Genomic DNA, 22,849 nt, shown 5'->3' with positions numbered 1-22,849 from the left:
GTCCCCCTTTTTTGGGTAGTCTGCCAACTGTAGGACAATGCAAAAGGGGGATAATCCTAAATATACAGCAAATGCTGTATATGTAATGTTCTCCACTGGCATTTTCATCACCTGACCTCAGTCCAGCTGAGTAGGTGTGTCACTCGCCAAAAATCAGACCAAAGGCAAAAGTCCAGTTTATAGTTTAGGTCCGACATAGAATCACCAGGTGAGATATAAGTGTCCTCTGGGATCACAGACTTCAGACAGTCAATGACTGAAAACAGTTTGACACCAAATGTTAGATATCATTATAAAGTTTGTTTCAATATAGTGCATACAGGAAGTAATATCTAACTCCTTCCTGCAATGTCCGATAAGAACCCAGTCCTGAACAGATCCCCATGCCCACAATAAAAGCCATTCAACTGCATTATGCCCAGACATGCAAAAGGTGTGAGGGCCCGATCATTGCTGCTTGCGGGTTTAATTTTTGTTTGTTGTTCAAAAGTTTTTGATTCCAAACAAGAAAAATAGTTTCATCAGTTAATTATTTCTTATTATTGCATTCAGAATGTATTTGTTATCTTACTATTGATTTTGAACTTGAAATGTTTCTTTAAATACAGAGAGGAACAAACAACTGGGGCTGAGCATAAAGAAAAGTTAAAAATATCCAACCATCAGAACATTGTTGTAACTTTTGCTTTTGTGTTCATGATTAAGGGGATTCATTTAATAAAACATTTTAAAGCAGCTTGTCCTATAATCTCACAAAGTAAATCATCACCTTATAAAACATACAGTAATAATTATTAGCTACTTTAACTCTTTAATATTAACTAACACCAAATGACTCATAACTCATAAATAATATATTTTAGACAAGAAAAAATAAACTCTGTTTTTGTCTGAAAAACCTGTTATTGAACAAAATAGTGCAAACACCACAGTGATAAATGTATATGTCTCTGTTTATTTTGCCTAAATCTTTCATGTCTTGACACATCTCAAACATTATTACTAAATTACAAAAAATAATGTGTTTTTGAGAAGCTCTGAGTGCTTTGTTGACAATTTATAAAGACAGAAAGTAGAATGAAAACCACACAAGTGTTACACTTCCTCATTTTAACAAAGATTCCAGTTATAGAGAATGTGGCCCACAAAATATGAAGACACAAATATCATGTTGATCCTTTCAGTCATGTGCGATTATGAAACATAATGTACTGTGTTTTACTTTTTGATAACTGCATGACACGTTGTGGATTATCCCTTATGTACATGATAATGTGTCTATGTCCTGACCAATTAGCAGCCAGTATGACTGCTCAAACAAAACTCTAACTGTACTGAAGTGAATGGCAAACACAACTTTTCTCTGCAAATCCGAATACAGTTTTTACAGCAAGCAAACTCTCAGTAGATTGTTTCTTGTCTTAATAAAAAAAATAAATAAATAAATGAATTTGACATCAAAAGTTGAAATAGTAATTTAGATATGAACCAAAGTGTGGCCCCACAAACCACCAAAATTTTACACACAGGATGGGGATCTGCTTATCTCAATTTAATGACCTGAAAAGGTGTTACTACAACTAAACATAAATATACTAACAATAGATGAAAACTAAATCTGAGTTACTTGTGTTTTCTGATGATAAGTCTGTTTACATAAGTAATGTTTGTAAATACTCCAGGAAACAGGCTAGGATTCATTGACAGCTTGAAGGACAGAACTTGAACAACATATGACAAAGTAATGACATTGATAGTCACTGACAGTCAAGAATTTCGGAAAGTTAAGCTTCCTGTATTACTTCTAGACCGAAAACAGCTTGTTGATGCTGTTAGTTATCACAATTACGTGACTCAAAACCTTGTATTGGGATTTCAGCTCTCAGACAATTATTAGACTTACAGTAACTAAAGTTTGTTTTGTGGACGCTAAGGTCACTATAGATAATGCCATCATATAAGCCTGTGCCCTTGAAATTACATTTATATCGCACAATGTTTATTCCTAATTACATTGTAGTGACAAACATATTACGGTCACATCAGAGCTGGACTGACAAATCTGCCAGGACGCTATATTGGCAAATATTAGATTTTTGCAGATACAGTATATTGGTGTGTAGGTGGGCCAATATTTAACAAGTTTGCGGTACAGAAATACCATAATTTAGAAACAGTGTCACCATTACACAGTTTGTCCACCAGAGCACTGATAAGTTGATTTCAACTGTAAAATGTTCCACTCAGTGTTTATCTTTGTCACAATAAAAAACAAAAAATCAAAAAAATCTAAGGGACCCAAATCAAGGTTGTTTGTATATGTTATGTCTTTATGTAAAAACAATAAATTACTGCTCATTTTTTAAAATCCCCAATAATTAATGTTTTGGGTTTTTTTTTACATGAAGTGCTGCTTCTCTGTACCTTGCAGAACTTGTCAGGTTGTATAGTAGTATTTTGGATATTTGAGTATTTTGAGTTTTTCAGTAGGCTACTGGGTGTTGCGCGCCTCTTAGGCCATTATAATGCAGGACACTCTAACCAAATGTGTGTATCAAGTGGTAGTAAATACATTTATGCTTCATTGTCCTCCCAAAATAAAACAATTTGTTTTTTTATTTACTTAATGTGGTAATTGCTTTGATGCTACATGTGTATTATTTTTTAAAGTAAATGAAGAAAAATCTACCAGCTCATATGTATTTTGTATCATGACTGAATAAAAATTGGCCTGGAGAAAAAGTAGTCTGTCATATCAACCAAACAGCAGCAGTGAATATCTCCAAACGTTGGCAGGCAGCACAAAGTATCTGCAGACTAACAAACACTGTCTGACTCTGGTATATAAATAACTTTTTCTGTAATAAACCAAGACCATGATCTTTCTCTAACTTTGACCAAGTCCTGCAACTTCTGTCTAAATAGAACATAATTAATAATGCTGTAGTTACTGCAAGTGGATATTGTATTAAAAGGATATTTGGGCAGAAAATAAATGAAATATGTTTTCTGTGAACATTTTGCAACCTACTAGATCACCATCACTTTAGATTTCCTCATTATTTACATTTCCAGGTGGCATTAAATGTCCCTCTAAAGGTGTTTGCTTTAGCAAATTAGTATATTTAAATGTAATTTCTAGAAGACAGGCCTACTTTAGTCAGCACTGTTTCTCTATTGGGAGACTTTCCCTCCTACAGAGAACACAGAGACACTGAGGAGTCCAGCGACAACATCAAAGACTCCACCCCAGACCTAAGCCCAAACCCAGGATACAGAGGTTGAGTAAATGTGGTGTTGAAGGTGTGGAGGTGGATCAGTGTGTCAGAGGAGACTCTGTAGAAGGACAGAGTGCCAGCAGGACAGTCCACATACACTGCTACTCTGTTAGAGACAGAGGAGGAGGAGGAGGAGGAGGAGGAGATGGATGTTACTCTGTCACTGTGACAGACAGAGTAATGACCATCAGCATAGCACAACAGACTCCATGACTGATCATTCCCTCCAAACCTGCAGTCAGCCCCATTTCCTTTCCTTGTGATTCCTCTGTAAGTCACTGCTATATCAACAATTCCTCTCCACTCGGCCTCCCAGTAACAGCGACCAGTCAGACCATTTGTACACAGCAGCTGACTGCAGTCAAATCTGTCTGGATGACCCGGATATGGCTGCTCCTTCTCTCCCACCAGCTCCACCTTTCTATTGTTGTCAGACACTTTGAGATCTCTGTTTGCTGTGTTTATGTCCAGTGTGAGTTCACAGGCATCTGATGAAGAGAACAAGACACATTCCAGCAATTAAGTATGATCTAACCTTTACTAATTGACATGATTGATATTTTCAAAAAGATTTAAAAATTGCAAAATTAAAATGACAAAATTAACAAAATTATGTTACAGTAAGTAATGATGATTTAGAATGACTCATTTGGAGAGCCATCTCTTGTTGATATTATATGAATGAATAAATAAAAGCAAAGACCTGTAAGACAAAATGATGTTTTAATGTCATGAATCAAACTGAATCCACACTTACATTTCCTCAGGCCAGGTGTTAACCACTGTTTTCCAGCAGGTTCCACCCTGGAGGAAGATTATTATTATTATTATTATTATTATTATTATTATTATTATTATTATTATTATTATTATTATTATGGAAACAGGGCCATTTGATAACCTTCCCTGTAAATCATTTTCCATCCACTGTGAGTCCTATCTATTGTCAAACAAGTGAACAGGCTGCCTCTCATTTGTGTTAATTGTTCCCCTCATTTCTGTCACTTGTGTATACAAGGTAAAGAATAAGATAATCTGATGTACTGTCCAAATAACAATAGCCCAGGGTCACCACTGTTAGTGCTTTTACTTTCATTGCTGTCCTCCAACATGATAAAACACAATGTGAAATGGTGTATTATGCATCATATACTGTACCCTAAAATGAACAGTTAAACCAGCAAGCAGAAATAGCATGTAGAAGATCAAATAAAAAAGAGAAGCAGAAAAGTTGATTGATAAGTTGAAAGGTTTACAAGAAATAAGTATGTGAAAATAAACTAGCATGAAACATTAGGAATGATAATTTATAACTCACTTTGCATTTGTTTCTTTATTGCTATATGTGTTTGTTGCTATACCTCAGAAGAAGTTGTGTTATCGTAATGTTGAATTGCTGTATGCAGGAGTTTTTCTATAGGTTGACTGTCTTTAGAAAAACACCAGGGAGGCAATCATGAAAGACTTTTTGTCTATAAAAAAAAGACTGAGCTCTTCTGTCCTTTGAGATCTTGTTGACCACTGTGTTGTCAAGGTGCCTCCATATTAGGGATGTGCAGAGAGCCCAGTATTTGTATTTGTATCTGTATTTGTTGAGGCAACAAAACTATTTGTTGAGGGAGGGTTCCCACGCCAGGTCTTAAACTCAAGTTTCCCAGATCATGGACATCTGTGCTGACCAGTCAGCTAAAACTCAGCTCCACCAGACAGAGAGATCTGCAGCTGTTTATAGAGACACAGAGACAGACAGCGATGTAACCTCACTACACTATGAGTCTCAGCCTGCGCACTGTTATTTGATTTTTTTTTTGATTGATTTTAAAATAAATTAAATAAATATTCATAAAACCCCACTATTTGTGCTTTTCTGAATACCGTATTCGGGTTCAGCTCCATCCCTACTCCATATGTTGTGACAATATATTAATATTCATCTACATCAGAGTTTTATGTGTTAATTCACAAGTGCTGAGTGTTTGCAGGCAATTTCCACAACAATGCGCAAAGTTCATAAAAAGAAATGTTTGAGTGTTGAAGAAGACTGCATGTAGAAAAGTAAGTAGTACTTAAAAAAGTATTTACCTTTACCTTAGAAATAACAGAATTCTAACTGAGAAAGAACTAAAAGGCAGGAGGAAGCACAACTGAGAGGGAAGCAAATTGGGATGATATTTAGGGATGAGAGAATAGAAATAATAAGAAAAAATAGAAGGTCTGGAAGAAGATTTAGATCAGGCCACTGTGGTTTCGCTGATGATAATGGTGACCAGAAGAGGTGAAATGGATGAGACTGGCACAGATGCATACAAAATAAGTAGGTCTAGGCCAAAGTTATAGGGTATAGACCATGGACCCTTTATGAGTTATGTACCATAGTTGCCCAGTTTCTAAAACCAGACAAGGATCTATTTGGTTTTGTGAATCAGGGACATCAATGTAGTCAATTAGAAGACATCCCAGAAGACATAATAATAGCCAAGTCAATATTATTTATATATCCCCTATCACAAATCACAAATTTGCTTCAAGGGGCTTTACAATATGCACAACACATGACACCCTCTATCTTAAGACCATCAACCCTAATACAGAGAGTCCTGTGGTAAAAATCACTCATTGAAAATTTCAGGGAGGAACCAACAGTTAAATTAGGTAAAATATTATTATTATTATTATTATTATTGTTGTTGTTGTTGTTGTTATTGTTGTTGTTATTGTTATTATTGATGCTATTGTGCTTTTCTGTGTGTCTCTCTCCCCTCCCACCCTCTTCCTCTCTCAACCCAGCCAGTCAAGGCAGATGGCCGCCCACCTACAGCCCAGTTCTGCTTGAGGTTTCTCATGGGGCTATGCTGATCTCTGTAAAATAAAGAGTATGGTCTAGACATTCTCTATATGAAAAGTGTCCTGTGATTTGGCGCTATATAAATAAAACTGAATTAAATTGATTTGAATAAGTAATTATAATTTATTACACATGAATTAGTTGTTTTTATGTAATTTAAGACTTCTAGGTCAGATGGTTGTGCCTTTCCTAACTCAAGCCTTTTCACCCCTTCAAGTAAATTTGAAAGGAATTGAGACATTGTGGATTCTTGGGTCACTGGGTGATGAAAGGCTGAGGAGACAGCGCATGATCTCTTTTTGTCTGTCCATACCTGAGAGTGTCCAGTCTCCAGTGAGGATCCTCCAGTCCAGCAGACAGCATTCTCTCTCCTGACCCTCCTGGATGATTGTAGCTCAGATCCAGCTCTCTCAGATGGGAGGGGTTAGAACTCAGAGCTGAGGCCAGAAAAACACAGCCTTCCTCTGTGATTAGACAACCTGACAGACTGGAATTAAGAAAAGGTTGGTGCCACAATATTTTGGATAATCATGTAAGCATGTAAAAAAATATTAAAATGAGAATCTCTTTAACCAAATTTCTGACCTGAGTGTTTCCAGTGTACAGTCTGGACTCTTCAGTCCAGCAGACAGTTGCTTCACTCCTGAATCTTGCAAGTTGTTGTTACTCAGATCCAGCTTTCTCAGACTAGAGGAGTGGGAGCTGAGAACTGAGGACGGAGCTGCACAACCTCTCCATGATAGTTGACAAATACCCAGCCTATAAAGAGAGATCAATAAATTTGAAACAATTAATCTTAATATTTAATGTGTTTTGTGTAAGGCTCAAGACAAAGTTCATTCATCTATAAGATCGTAAAAATTCCAGTGCTGCCAACCCAATTAACCAAGACAAATTAGTTATGCACACTTATGCACTGATTTTCAGTTTTAAAGTAGAAATCCGTTTGAAAAGATTTCGTATCCAATTAAATTCTGCATTACTTGTGGAAAATGACTTTGAAATACCAATAGTAAACTTTCAGTGCCTCACTTTAGGGATAGCTTAAACCTGACCTGAGAGATTCCAGTGTACAGTATGAATTCAACAGTCCATCAGAGAGATGTTGCAGTCCTGAATCCTGCAGGTCATTATTAGTCAGATCCACCTCTCTCAGACTAACCAAATTTCTGACCTGAGTGTTTCCAGTGTACAGTGTGGACTCTCCAGTCCAGCAGACAGCTGCTTCACTCCTGAATCTTGCAAGTTGTTGTTACTCAGGTCAAGCTTTCTCAGACTAGAGGATTGCGAGCTGAGAGCTGAGGACAGAGCTGCACAGCTTCTCCCGGAAAGATTACAACCACTCAGCCTAAGGAGGAATTAGTGATGAACAAAATTTTATTTTTTCTTGCTGTTTGTCCTCTATAAAATATGTAATATTTAAATATATATATTTAGTTATTTGTCCACCTACACAACTTTATTAGAGGCATTGACCACCTCTCTCAGACTAACCAAATTTCTGACCTGAGTGTTTCCAGTGTACAGTGTGGACTCTCCAGTCCAGCAGACAGCTGCTTCACTCCTGAATCTTGCAAGTTGTTGTTACTCAGGTCAAGCTTTCTCAGACTAGAGGATTGCGAGCTGAGAGCTGCGGACAGAGCTGCACAGCTTCTCCCGGAAAGATTACAACCACTCAGCCTAAGGAGGAATTAGTGATGAACAAAATTTTATTTTTTCTTGCTGTTTGTCCTCTATAAAATGTGTAATATTTAAATATATATATTTAGTTATTTGTCCACCTACACAACTTTATTAGAGGCATTGACCACTGGTAGCATCCTCAGAAGAGCCTCCTCTGAAGCAGAGTATTTCTTCAGGTCAAACACGTCCAGATCTTTTCCTGATGACAGTAAGATGAAGACCAGAGCTGACCACTGAGCAGGAGACAGTTTATCTTTGGAGAGACTTCCTGAACTCAGGTACTGTTGGATCTCCTCCACTAAAGAACGATCATTCAGTTCATTTAGACAGTGGAACAGACTGATGCTCCTCTCTAGAGACAGATCCTCACTGATCTTCTTCTTAATGTACTTGGTTGTTTTCTGATTGGTCCCTGTGTCTTTTCCTGTTTGTGTCAACAGACCCTGTAGGAGCTTCTGATTGGTCTGCATTGAAAGACCCAGGAGGAAGCGGAGGAACAAGTCCAGGTGTCCATTTTGACTCTGTAAGGCCTTGTCCACAGAGGTCCGATGGAGTTGTTTTAGTTTAGGTTTGTCTCTAAAAACTTTAGACTTCTTGGAGGTTGTCTTTGTTTCTTCCAGCAGATTGACTCCAGAGTTGATGAATGTCAGATGGACATGAAGAGCAGCCAGAAACTCTTGAACGCTCAGATGGATGAAGCAGAACACCTTGTCCTGGTACAGCCCTTTCTCCTCTCTAAAGACCTGTGTGAACACTCCTGAGTACACTGAGGCTGCTCTGATATCAATGCCACACTCTGTCAGGTCTGATTCATAGAAGATCAGGTTGCCTTTCTGCAGCTGTTCAAAAGCCAGTTTTCCCAGAGACTCAATCATCTTCCTGCTCTCTGGACTCCAGTGTGGATCTGTCTCAGCTCCTCCATCATACTTGACATTCTTCAGTTTGGACTGAACCACCAGAAAGTGGATGTACATCTCAGTCAGAGTCTTAGGCAGCTGTCTTCCCTCTTTCAACAAATGGTCCAGAACTGTAGCAGTGATCCAGCAGAAGACTGGGATGTGACACATGATGTGGAGGCTTCGTGATATCTTGATGTGGGAGATGATTGTGTTGGCCTGCTCCTCATCTCTGAATCTCTTCCTGAAGTACTCCTCCTTCTGTGGGTCAGTGAACCCTCTGACCTCTGTCACCATGCTGACACACTTAGGGGGAATCTGATTGGCTGCTGCAGGTCGTGTGGTTATCCAGAGGTGAGCAGAGGGAAGCAGGTGTCCCCCAATGAGGTTTGTCAGCAGCACATCCACTGAGGTGGACTTTGTAACATCAGTCAGGACCTCATTGTTTTGGAAGTCCAGAGGAAGTCGACACTCATCCAGACCATCAAAGATGAACACAACCTGGAACTCTTCAAACCTGCAGATTCCTGCTTCTTTGGTTTCAGTAAAGAAGTGATGAACAAGTTCCACCAAGCTGTACTTTTTCTCTTTCAGCACATTCAGCTCTCTGAAAGTGAATGGAAATGTGAACTGTATGTCCTGGTTGGCTTTGTCTTCAGCCCAGTCCAGAGTGAACTTCTGTGTTAAGACTGTTTTCCCAATGCCAGCTACTCCCTTTGTCATCACTGTTCTGATTGGTTCATCTCTTCCAGGTGAGGCTTTAAAGATGTCTTCTTGTCTGACTGTTGTCTCTGGTCTGTCTGGTTTCCAGGATGCTGTTTCAATCTGTCTGATCTCATGCTCATCATTGTCTTCTGCACTCCCTCCCTCAGTGATGTAGAGCTCTGTGTAGATCTGATTCAGAAAGGTTGGGTTTCCTGCTTTAGCAATCCCCTCAAACACACACTGGAACTTCTTTTGCAGGTTAGACTTGAGGTTACGCTGGCATGAGAGAGCATTTGAACTTCCTGAATGAACAAAAGACAAATAAAAATGTGTTTGCGCTAGTAAACCTGATATATGGAAACATTACAATTCGACCACAGATATTTTCCTCTATTTGGAAAACTGTTGAGCTCATCTGTTGCAGATAAACAGTTTCTGTTTCAGCTCAGAGGAATTCATAGATCTGATGCAGATGTGTACATCTTATTAACAGTAGAGTTTGAAATATAAAAATATAGAGCTCTCCCATATTGCCTCCATTTCCTCTCCATCATGTTAAATCTGTTAAAATTCTCTTACTGCTCTGCAGACAGTCAGCCAGCTCCTCCTGCTTCATTTTCCTCAGGAAGTGCAGTGTGATCTTCAGAAATGCCTCTCTGCTGCTCCTCCTCTGCTCTTCATCCTCACCATCCAACACCTCCTCATCTTCAGCCTGACTCTCACAGCATTCGGTGTAATTTGGACTCAGAACCTTCTGCATCTTCTTCAGCTCTTTCTTCACAAAACTGATTATGTTGTCCTCAAGTAGCTGGAACAGAATAGTATTCAAGTTTAAATTAGCAGAAATCATTGTCTGTGAAGATTCAGTTGTCTGGTCATGGTATATTAAGTATGGCTAAGTCAGAGGCAAGTCAACTTGTTTAGATTCTTGAAAATGTTTCGCCTTTCATCCAAGAGGCTTCTTCAGGTCTGACTGACAGTCATTCCATTTTGTGCTTTTTTCAGTTTGTGATTGTACATTAACACACCAAAAATATGGAGTTCAGGTCTTGTTGATGCTGCTTGGCAGGCTGATGACTGGGAACCTTTGAGCTCTGCTTCTGACGTCTGTGGAAAAATAAAAAGTTTTTAATAACAACAAAAAAACTTTGAATACATACAGTCTTTTGTGTTGTTTTATCATTATATTCATGATAGAAACACAAGATCAACACAATAAATGCAGCTCTGATTTGTTGAATGTGATGCTTTCATTGAACTGAACTAAATCAAGCATAAACACCTGAACACGACAGTCTACTCTTCTATATTGAATAATTATAAACAGATCTATGTTTATTCTTCCCTTGGATCATCATGGATCATCAGATTTCTGTCCCTGTTTGAAGTCAAAGGGTTGACCCTCCGGTAGCCCCTACGCTATTGTCCAAAACCAACAAAAAAAAGATATTAAAATTGACAGTGAGGAAATACTGTGTCCTCTCCAGTCCACCCACCAGACTGGTATAGTTTTTCAGTATAGTCTTCATCTTCTTCCCTCCATTGCTGGGTGCAGTTTTGTCTTATCTGTGCATTTTGATCGTGGTGGAAATACTACACTGATACATGCAATTGTTCCATAAATTCTTTCTGGATAAAATACTGCTGAAATATATATATATAATTCCTGTTCCTCTTAGATTTGAATTCTTACCTTTGATCATCAGACTTCTGGCCGTGTTTGAACCCACCAGAATCTTAACAGAGGTTTTGCTCATATGCCGTTTGGGGCTCGCTAGAATAACATTAACCCCTTTTTGACCACAAAGTTCCAAGAACTATGGAAACAGAGGAACTAACCTCAGGAACAAAATCGGGAAATATTAGTCCCAGTTGTGTATTCCTGTTTCTATTTCCACTACATCTGAAGAATCAAGTACATTAGGCAAATTTGACACATGATGAATTAAAAAAACATGGTGGTGTTTGAAATGCAGTATTAACATGTGGAAACAACAAAACAGAGTTGATCTGTTGTCCTTCATTCTTTTTTACTGTTGTGTGACTTTGATGTTTGAGTTAGATGGAGGCAAATGAATGAATGAATGAATGAATGAATGAATGAATGAATGAATGAATGAATGAAAAGGAAAAATGCAGACAAGGAAAAAGAGACTGAGAACTCCACACAAACCATCTGCTGAGTATTTGATGGTTATTTATTTCTGCTTTAGAATTTAACCACTATGAAACAACCAGAAAATTAAGTTTTATTTCTCTCATTCACTGGCTTTGTTCTCACTTGCACTCTCTTTGTCTTTCTCTCACTCCTTTTTAAAACAAGTTGGTAAGCCGACAACAAAGCAAAACTTTGTTTTTAACGTTAACAAGTAACAAGAAACGTCTTCCTTAGTTCCTCAAAAGGTTTGAGGAAATTTCCTGCAGTGGAAACCCTATTTTACTAAGCTAAATGTTTTTCTTATAGCTTAATATAGAGTTTTTGTAGTGCTCTTCATTGACAGTGTTGGATGCAGTGTTGTCTTATATTTGCATTTCAATCCTGACAGAAAAACTTATAAATGTATGTGTTCAATAAAATTCTTTTTGGATAAAATACTGAATTCTTATCTTTGATCATCAGACCTCTGTCCATGTTTGAAGACAATAGGTTCATCCTTCGACCGATCACTCTTCATGGACACACAGCTGGATACAGAAGAGTCTGGTTTCTGTTTCTGATGCTCTGGGCTTCAACACAACACACACAGAGCTTTGAGTGTGAATAATGATGGTGGAGTGTTGTCTTATATTTGCATTTCAATCCTGACAGAAAAACTTATAAATGTATGTGTTCAATAAAATTCTTTTTGGATAAAATACTGAATTCTTATCTTTGATCATCAGACCTCTGTCCATGTTTGAAGACAATAGGTTCATCCTTCGACCGATCACTCTTCATGGACACACAGCTGGATACAGAAGAGTCTGGTTTCTGCTTCTGATGCTCTGGGCTTCAACACAACACACACAGAGCTTTGAGTGTGAATAATGATGGTGGAGTGTTGTCTTATATTTGCATTTCAATCCTGACAGAAAAACTTATAAATGTATGTGTTCAATAAAATTCTTTTTGGATAAAATACTGAATTCTTATCTTTGATCATCAGACCTCTGTCCATGTTTGAAGACAATAGGTTCATCCTTCGACCGATCACTCTTCATGGACACACAGCTGGGTCCAGGTCCAGCAGAGTCTGGTCTGTCCTTCTTGTGCTTCTTCTTTGTTCTTCAACACAACACACACAGAGCTTTGAGTGTGAATAATGATGGTGGAGTGATGTGAGTGGAGAACAGTGATGGACAGTTAGAGATCCTCATCTCACCTCTGAGCTTTGGTCTGGCTGTCATGTTCCCCACACAGAGAGCTTTTAGAGGGAGGGACTCCCTCCTCTCTGTCCTCACACTGATCCATAGCAGAGAAACACCTTCACACAAACACAACAACAAGCTCATTCATTACAACAAGCTGCACATCGCACATTATCCTCTCAATAATGTATCAGAAATATACAGAGCACTCAGGAACAGAACTAGTGTTTGTCATAGAAAGTTTAGTTTTGCTTTGATATTATATTTTACTGAGATGAAAGTTAGAATGTGTAATTTTTCATGAGGTATTTATGTCTACAACTGTATCATTCTTGACATAGATATTCTATGTTTTATGTCTTAGAGAGCAGATGATGCTTATTCCCCTTCAGTCTAAAGAAGCAGTCACACTCTCATAACAGTAATTGTCTCTGTAGCAGTCTTAGACCAGATTTCATCCAAATGTAAATATTTTAACTGAATTTGCAAAAGATCATCTAAGGAAAATGTTGCGGATGCTTGTTTCCATCCATTCCTGTTGTGTCAATATTAAGAGATAAACAGTTGGTGGCGCTTATTCTCCAGTCAGTGTCATTAAACCATTGCAGAAAAAAAAACGAGGTGACGTCATTAAAAGAGCGGCAGTCAAAGTTTAAATGATGGGAAAATATGTGGAAAACGTGATAGAAATATGACATTTCTCTTTATTTCATGTATTAATTTGAGGAACGTTACAGTTTCCTCATTGCTCCACACAGATCAGAAGTTTTAATCTCCTCAGTGACATTTAAGTCACATGCTTCATGTAGCTAACTCTAACCATCATTTATTCAGTAAGTCTGGTTACACTGCACTTTGTTGGATTTTGCTTTTATGGATACACTAATTTTTCCAACTAAGCCGAGCCCCAAATTTTTTTGTGATAGTCCTTACTGACAGACCCAAGTTTATGATATGCAGATGCGTGCCAGTTTCAAATGATCCAGTTGGGCACCCTTTGTAACTGCCACAAAACATCCATTGAAATTACTTACAGATTTCTAAGCTTAGAAGAAAATATTTTACAAAACAAACTTGAAACTGTTATAAATAATCATAAACTGGTCTAATTTATTTATTATTTTCATAGTTCTAGCATCCCACGGGTTGGACAGTTGGTGGTAAACATGTTGACGAATTATTGCCTCTCAAGTTTTGGCTGCCAAAATAAAGAGAGTGGCAGGAAAAATTAAAGTGCAGTCTAATACAACTGTAACAACAACAATAATAATAATAATAACACATTCAATTTTAGTGCCTTCCTCGTAACCCAAGGACACTTTACATACAGCAAAAAACTAACAAAAGTAAATAAATAATTATGCATCACTGCTACTATTAAATGGTGGAAAACTATTAGTTATCTTACCTTTTGATGGTGAAAATAATCTGCAAGAAGCCAATGAGTTAAGATGAAAAAAAATCAGAAGCTTCAACCAGGAAACATTCTGTCTGTTGGTCTGTCGATTCGCATAATGATCCAACTCTCTGTGTTTATCTTCAAAGTAAAGTTCTTTGAGGAAATATGATTACAGTGAAACTCTGAACTTTGGAATGAACACCTGAAGTCAAACATTAACAGTATAAGTCTATCAAAGTATCATAAATCTCTGATACAGTTTTAACTTCAGCGCATTTCAATTTTTAACAGTTTGAAAAGGCAGAGATATCCTTCTAAGATTTCAAACCATGCATCATCACCTGCTGTCAGTAAATTCCAAACCACAACAGGCCTCAACAGACCAGAGCAAGCTGAAGATCATCAATACAGCTGCTATTTATTCCAGATAGTGATTTTTTCAAAACATTACTGTTAAGTTTTGCCTAGTCTCATTTATTTATTATTTTATATTATATTTGTATAATTGTTCATAATACTAGCAGTGGGTGGTAAACCCGTTGACATATTATTGTCTCTTACGTTTTGGCTAACAAAATAAACAGAGTGACCAGAAAAATTAAAATGCAGTCTAATACAACTGTAACAATAATAATAATAATAATAATAATAATAATAATAATAACAATAATAATAACAACAACAACAACAACAATAATAATAATACAATCAATTTTAAGTGCCTTCCTTGTAACCCAAGGACACTTTACATACAGCAAAAAACTATCAAAAGTAAAGAAATAAACATTTTAATGAATTCCATCGATGTTCAACAGAGTAATGCATCACTGCTACTATCATGGACTGCTACGTTTTATTTCTCTCATTTACTGGCTTTGTTCTCTCTAGCTCCACCCTCTCTTCATTCACTTTCTATAACTCTCAGCTTGTTCGCACTCTCTCTTTCTCTTTCTGTCACTATTTTTTTTTTTTAAAGAAGCTGGCCGACAACAAAGCCTAACTTTGTTTTTAACGTTAACAAATAACAAGAAATGTCCTCTTTCGTTCCTGTCCGGTCACTCTTGAATGACACACAGCTGGACACTGAGGCTGCTCTGATATCGATGCCACACTCTGTCAGGTCTGATTCATAGAAGATCAGGTTGCCTTTCTGCAGCTGCTCAAAAGCCAGTTTTCCCAGACACTCAATCATCTTCCTTCTTTTTTTTATTTCAGTGTGATTCTATCTCAGCTCCTCCATCATAATTGAAGTTCTTCAGTTTGGACTGAACTACCAGGAAGTGGATGTACATCTCAGTCAGGGTCTTGGGCAGCTCTCCTCCCTCTCTGCTTTTCAACACATCCTCCAGAACTGTAGCAGTGATCCAGCAGAAGACTGGGATGTGGCACATGATGTGGAGGCTTTGCGATCTCTTGATGTGGGAGATGATTGTGTTGGCCTGCTCCTCATCTCTGAATCTCTTCGTCCTCATAACAAAATGACAACAACTCTTTTTCCAGTCAAACAGTGATACAAAACAATGTGATCAAAGTGATTGTGTTCATCAGACATGTACAGATTTCTCTGGTAGGATTCTCACTTGCTGAACTAATTTCAGGTCAACTTTCAGACACTTTCCACCTTCATGTGTAGAGGAAATATCAGGAGAGAAGAAGCTGCTCATTCTCCCTCGTCAGTCCTGGTGTCTGTGTGAATTTGATCTGAGGACACTGTCACATAAGTCATAACTTCAGAGTCCAAGTCTAAAAAACATCAGAGTGACATGAAAACCAGTCTAACCAGTCAGTGTCAGAGAAACCACACATCAGATGATGTAGTTCTACTATCTGTCCACTAGATGCTGCTAATTGACCATCTAATGAACTGAAGATTTATTCAGTAAAGACAAATATAATGGAGGAGGTGCAGATTGTATGTTAAGTCTTTGATGAAACACAGTCTGAGGTTTAAAGTACTTTGGGTGACTGTTAATAGTACTGATGTGGAGATTAAGTCTTTTTGAAGCATGGAGGTTAAATTCTCAAGACTTCATGTGTTTCACTAGTGGAACCTGCTGTTTGAAAGAAAGCGCAGCAGGCAGTGATGAGCTAAATCCAAACATAAAATAACCCTCCACTCTCCTATAGCACCCACTTGTCTGAGGACAAGTGTCTCGTGCTTCACTTTTGTTGTTTTGTTAGAATATGGGTTTGTAGTTAATGTTTACTGGACAATCCTTCACATCACTTTATTGCATTGTAATTTATTATATCCATAAATCTCACACATGCCTTTAGTCTGTTGGTTGGAGTCTTCCATAGAGTGACATTAAAAGCATAGAAAGAGCAAACAGTGTTAATGTCTGTTTGAAATGGGAAATAATTGGGTTGATAGTTAATATACTTGTTTAACTGGGCAGAGGACGTGAGTTTGCCATCTGTGATAAATGTTATACTGTACATTACGCATCCATAACCTGATCTCCTGACATGAAAGTCAATATTAGCAGATTCCGTGAAACATGGTCATCTTAAATGAGAGAACACAGAACTGACACTAAATGGTATATATCGGTTTGATCTGTGAGTGTGATGGCGAACAGAGTAAACAATAATCACAGCAGTGGATTTCCGTTAGCAGTGTGATGTTTATGAGGACAGTATGTGAGTGTGGTGTTTGTTTATTTATATATTATTATTTTTAAACCTTTAATTATTCAGGGAAGTTCCACTGAGAGGAAGCCTCTCTTTTATAACAACAATATGAGTTCATATTTTATTCAGCTCAACTCAAAAGCTGCTACATGATGTATTATTTTTATTTAATTCCAAGTTTTAGATGTGGAATTCAGGCAGAGATAAATTATTTGGGTAGATTACAGCCCATAAAGTACAGTGTAAATATTTATACAGAATACCAATGAAATACCAACTGGACAGTAAAACAGTGTAGAAGTGACTGCTGTATTTTACATACCTCAGACGTACACTAATATTATACTGTATTAAAGGAGCTTTTCCCCACCTTTTCAGTGCTTTGTGCTGATGCTATACACTGTAAAAAAAAAAAAAAAAAAAAAAAAAGAAGTTATTTCACAGAAATTTACTGTATTATTTTACAGTTTTTGTTGTTTTTTCTACATTAAGTGTAAATGCCATAAAAACACAGTAAATTATTTTTATTAAAAATATTCACCATAAAATAAATGCAATCTGTATATTAATTAATGTAAATTAATATAATGGAATATTAAAGTTTTTTAACAGGATTTTTACTATTACTGAATGTAAAATTAAGGCAACTTTCTGTTTTTTTACTTTAAATTTAATGTTTTTTTAAAAAAGTTAAAAAAAAACACCATCAAATAACGGTAAAAAAAAACCTTTAGTTATTCTACAAAGATTTTTTTTTAAATACAGATATTTACTGTAGACATTATCTGCATTTTTACAGTCCAACTGTTGTAAAATAAAAACAAAAAAAAATATAAAATATTGCTAGAATGCTAAATAAATGTATAAATGTGCACAAAAAATGAAAAACATTGCAGAAATACCTTAAAATTACGTAATTTAAATAATTGCTTGTTTTATACAGTATTATTTTGTAAATTCATAGAATTATCCAATTTATCCTTAAGACTGCCCCATCAAAGCACACATTTCTGGATGTAAAACACAAAAAAAATATGTAAATTATATTCAAATTATCCTCCTTTAACACCCATTAATGGTATCTTGAGAGCTTTGGGCTTTAATTGTATGTGATTATCTCATCTATTTACAGTAAATTCCTGGTAAAAATATTGGTTTGATATTGTACAAAAAAATAGGATCATGCGAAAATGGCTTACAAAAACATAATTTTAATAATCATTACCTTATACAAACATTATCTAAAAGTAATTACAAGCAACTATCCAATAGATCTACAGACTTTTCCAATTAATGTATGAGATTTACTGTATATAAATAGTATTTGACAGTAATTATAAGCAACCATCCAATATATCCATCTGACACTCTTCTTCAGAGGGATATTTTTTATATATTGTGTGTATACTGCCATCATTCTTCAGAACCTGCCACAGCTGTGAGTACTGTAGCTCCCTTCATCTTTTTTGTGCATTGCATTGTGGGAGAATATTAACTATCAATAGCACACACAAAAATAAACCAAAAGTCAATTTTGTCACTTTTCCATTATGAACACACTAAACATTTAAACCTGCTGTATACTGAATGAGTGATCCAACTGTGATGAATGACGAATGAGCAGAATACGCTGAATGAAACTTAATGACTCTTTTGTCCACTCTACTGCTGTGTTTTTTAGATATATATTGTATAGTCTGAATATAAATTCATATTTCTATCTCCAGTGGATTGGAAATGTGTTTTACTTCTTTAGGGGAGATGTCAATCGAAGACAGTCTATACAGGCCCACACACTGCTAAGTAGAGGGGCCTCTAGGGGCCTTTAAACTGGGAGAAGCAGAAGAATTTAAAAATATATTTTTATGACCCGGCCTAAGAGAAACCCTGGCGCAACATGAAAATGACACTCCCTCTCCCTAGCTGCCAAAAAAAAAGTAACAAGCAACAAGGGATTTTGCAGCCTTTAAATGTTTATTTCATAGCTGTGGTTTCAGGGTGAGTTAACAGCAAAACAACAAACAAAAGGGAACTAAAGCTAATCAACCTAAAATTACCTATTTAAACATAAAGAAACAAAAATACAAATCACTGACATAACTCCTAACTTAACAGAAACAGGAGGAAAGATATTTTAAAAAATGCCACCATCCACCCCTACAGAAACTGGGCTGTTAAATATATTTACAAAGTTATTTACAATACTGTACACAGTGGGTCAGAGAAGCAGAACAACAACAGCAACAACAATAACAATAGATACATGACTAGCAACAGCAGAACAGTAGGAGAAGGACATCCCCACGTCAGTGCGGTTCATGGGGTTTCCTGCGGATGAGAAAGCACAAAGAACTCCGGAGAAGAAGTCAAGTTAGTAACATGCATTAATGGTAAATGAATACATACAGATGGAGAGGAGGAGAGAGGAGCGCAGTGCATCAATGGAAGTCCCCCGGCAGTCTAGGCCTATAGCAACATAACTAAGGGCTGGTCCAAGGCGAGCTTGGTCGGCCCTAACTATAAGCTTTATCAAAAAGGAAAGTTTTAAGCCTACTCTTAGAGAGGCTAGAGAGGGTGTCTGCCCCCCCGGACCGAATCTGGAAGACGGTTCCACAAGAGAGGAGCCTGATAGTTGAAGGCTCTGCCTCCCATTCTACTTTTGGAGACTGTAGGAACCACCAGTAAGCCTGCATTCTGGGAGCGCAATTTTCTAGTGGGGTAATAGGGTACTATGAGCTCTCAATAATTACAGAGATCAATGGCATAGAACCAACAACAAGCATGCCAAAAGTAGTTACAAAAAATGACCAGCAGGTGTCGCACTGAGTGAACCTCCTCATCAATAGGTTTGTACACTCAATGTCTCAAAAAATAAATAAAAATATGGATATGTTGACAGCTAGACAAAAAACAGGCATCTATAGATAGGCATTTATGCAGTGACTAATCTACACAGACAGTGAACATCATATGAAGCAGTAAATCAGTTTGGGACATCTCATCCAGGTAGCATCAGTTAGACTCAAGCTCTCACTGGACAGTAGCCTCCATCAGCTGTGATCATGTGGAGCCACTTGATATCTGGCAAAACATACTCAATGTAATGCTGCAGACCGGTTAGAGACTCATCCTACCTGATAGGAAGGGACTGCTTTACAGCTATTATGGAGATAGGACAAATAATTTCCGCCCACTAATAACTTTGTCGATATACATTTGACATTTGAATATTGTATTAAGATAGACTTGAAAAAGTCCAAACCTATCCTTGAATCTACTTAAATTTTGAGAATGCTACAGGAGGCGTTCAAGTTCGTTTCCCATACAATATGTTATGTCAACACTGTACTGATAGATATTGACATTTCTGTGAGTGTACTGAGAAGTAACACTGCTGGTCTTGAAGAACTCAGAGACCCCTGGTGCTGATACACCGGAAGACTACGAAGGGCCAGAGAGCATCTCATGTTCATGAACATTTTGTTCCTAGACTGAAAATGAAAAAGAAATACTTATTACACAAATAATTATACATCACACAAACATCAAGCACAAAACAGTGTAACAGTTCAACTAATGTAATTTCCAAAAAATAATATAATTATGATGGTTCTATTTTTTTTTAAACAACCATAGTTGCCCAAGCCAGTGTTTGAGAATTATATATATAAAAATGTTTGCGGTCATGTTTCCAGACTTTACAAACTTGCCAGGATTGTAAAATACTGACTTGCAGTATTATAAAGTGCTATGCAGTGTTTTGGCATCTGAATAGTCTCCAAACGCATGGATCTATCCCTCAAACTGGACTTCTTGTATCACATTTCATCATCTCACTGCTACCTGAAGTAACATGCCAACACTAATACAGACCATTTTTGGTCTGAACAGGGTTCAGACAGATATTCAGTCTGGTAATAGCTCAGTACATAAAAAGCACTGAGTCTACATATTCTTGAATAATTCAATACAGATATACTACTCCTGATGCAGAGAAAATCAAATTTAAAACATACCTCTGATTGCTGTACAAGGGGCAATGTCACTCAGTCAATTTGATCCTGCGGGAACAGATTTATCAAAAAATATGAAATAATTTTTGTTAGTCATAATTGCTAATTATTCCAGTTAACAAGGACTTCACAATGAAATGCTTAAGTGACTTTTTAAATACAAAATGTAAGTATTTATCTGACTTACCAATACAATAGCCGCTTTCTGGTGAGTGAGTGATTTAGTCCTAGATGTGCACAAAACACATGAATATGAATTTTTGATTAGTTTACAAAATAACAGTCAAGTAAAAACTTCAAATGTAATATGGGCCGGGTTTGCTTCTCAAATATGCGGATTTGCTGCTTTTCTTTATGTTTCATCCCTGTGAATTGAATATCTCGGGGTTTGGGACTGTTGGTCGGACGAAACAAGACATTTGAAGAAGTTGGGCTTCTGCAAATGATACTAAAATTGATGTATTTTCTTACTTTGACAGTTTATAGACAACACAATTAATTGATGAGTCAAGAAATAATCATTGGAATAATTTAAGCAATACCAACAGTATTTCAGCATACATCATACCGAGATTTCTTTGAAGCTCAAGGAACCTCAGCATGCATGTTTCACTTGAGCCTAAGAGGAAAGAGAAATGACAACGGATGTTAACTTAAAATATATGAAGGACTTAGCATACAAACATACAGTATGTTCAATTGTAACACAGTTCAGTATTCACTGGTTGAGTCAAGCTATTTATATGCAAAACCGAATTATTTAGCTTAATTTTTCCTGGTTAAAAAAAAAGAGTTTTGACTATTTCAGTATCAAATATATCAAATCTTAAGATCAGAGGAGGATAGTAGTTCTGGGATTGTTTTGTCTGAATAGTTTGTAGAGGCTGTGAAAAAGTGGGTGAGACCTCCATTTTGTCTCCATTAAACTTTGTATTTCCTGCCATACTTGTCATGTGTTTGTTTAGCCAGTCACATTGCTGTCATTTATGGTTCAATCAAGACAGAAAAGTATTGAAGTTCATTATTTATTGTTTCTTGAGTTATAGAGTAGCTTAGGTTGTAACCTACCATACTCACCCACCATGTGGCCAGGAGACAAAATGGAGCCACTGAACCACTTCCTGATTTTAAGATCTTGCTGGAACAATGCTGTTGTTGATATATGTGTAAACAATGTTAACCGATAGAAGTGACATTGTCATTCATCAGTTGTTGGTCTAAGGGAAAGGACACCCCTGATAGAAATATGGTTCTGCCTAGACAGATTTCAGGGCCTATTTAAAGGGAGAGATCTTAGTTTTGGAGAGAGCAGAAACCAAAGAGGATGTCAGCGTAGCTGTGTGAAGGTAAGTTTGATTTTGCTTGTTTTCATTTGGTAGCCTCTGAGTCTGTCCCTTATCACCTTCCTTGACACTCTGGCAAAGCTTCCTCACAGGTAAAACTTTGTTTCACAGTAAAACAGCAAATGATTGTACAAAGCCAGAAAGGGTTGCAGAAATGTTTCATTTTTCTTGTTTCCTATCTTGTCAATTGTCTTTTTGATCCAAAATCCTTTAGGATTTAATTTAACTTTTAAATTGTATTGCATGCAAATGAAGAGATTTGCTTTTTGCCCATTATCTATTCATATAAGAAAATAAACAGAACACTAGTGGGTCAAAAAATGAGGGAAGGAAAGGGAGAGGAGGGGTGAGAGACAAACAGTGATCAGTAAATGCTGAGTAAAAGGGAACAGGCAGCTTTACATTACGGTGCTGTAATATCTCTTAACTTTTGGGGTTGTACTAAACAGTCCTTTCATCCCCATGTCCAAACTGTGTGAGTGTCAGCATGTGTGTATGTAATACTGTAGGTCAAGGCTGATAATTAGTGTGATTACTGCAAGCGATCACACTATTGTAGCAGCTCGCAATGGCAGTAGCAGCAGCCAGCAGCAGCTCTCAACAGTAGAGTTGGCACATGTGCACCTGGACAGCGGCGTATGACTTTGTTTTTTTTTTCTCACCCATCTTCATCCAGCAAATCACTAGGTGAGTTCCTTTTTGCTT

At 37.0% G+C, this 22,849-nt stretch overlaps 1 protein-coding gene and 1 long non-coding RNA gene across 3 annotated transcripts; both read right to left on the bottom strand.

Annotated features, from left to right (window-relative positions):
- Positions 1–1,953: 1,953 nt before the first annotated feature.
- LOC122999430 (NLR family CARD domain-containing protein 3-like) lies at positions 1,954–10,364 on the bottom strand. Its single transcript, XM_044376359.1, has 8 exons — positions 9,987–10,364; positions 7,909–9,709; positions 7,630–7,803; positions 7,298–7,471; positions 6,709–6,882; positions 6,437–6,610; positions 4,036–4,082; positions 1,954–3,766 (listed from the first exon to the last, which is right to left on the bottom strand). Exons 1-8 carry the CDS (start codon positions 10,255–10,257, stop codon positions 3,195–3,197), a joined length of 3,387 nt encoding a protein of 1,128 aa, XP_044232294.1. The 5' UTR covers positions 10,258–10,364; the 3' UTR covers positions 1,954–3,194.
- Positions 10,365–19,454: 9,090 nt separating this feature from the next.
- Positions 19,455–21,530, bottom strand: LOC122999505. Of its 2 annotated transcripts, XR_006407747.1 has the most exons (4): positions 21,370–21,530; positions 20,989–21,028; positions 20,805–20,849; positions 19,455–20,279 (listed from the first exon to the last, which is right to left on the bottom strand). It is a non-coding gene; the product is annotated as an uncharacterized LOC122999505 (long non-coding RNA). The 2 variants fall into 2 exon arrangements; XR_006407746.1 differs by having other exon boundaries at positions 19,455–20,849.
- Positions 21,531–22,849: the final 1,319 nt, after the last annotated feature.

Source organism: Thunnus albacares, chromosome 16 (genome assembly GCF_914725855.1).
Source record: "Thunnus albacares chromosome 16, fThuAlb1.1, whole genome shotgun sequence".
NCBI lineage: Eukaryota > Metazoa > Chordata > Actinopteri > Scombriformes > Scombridae > Thunnus > Thunnus albacares.
This window is presented reverse-complemented; position numbering and strand designations above follow the sequence as displayed.

Coding starts and splice junctions, on each gene's coding strand:
- LOC122999430 (XM_044376359.1), bottom strand. CDS start 10,257: ATGATTTCTGCTAATTTAAACTTGAATACTATTCTGTTCCAGCTACTT. Junction 7,804..7,908: donor AATGCCTCTAATAAAGTTGT/GTAGGTGGACAA, acceptor ATTCCTCCTTAG/GCTGAGTGGTTGTAATCTTT. Junction 6,611..6,708: donor TGTACACTGGAAACACTCAG/GTCAGAAATTTG, acceptor TCTTAATTCCAG/TCTGTCAGGTTGTCTAATCA.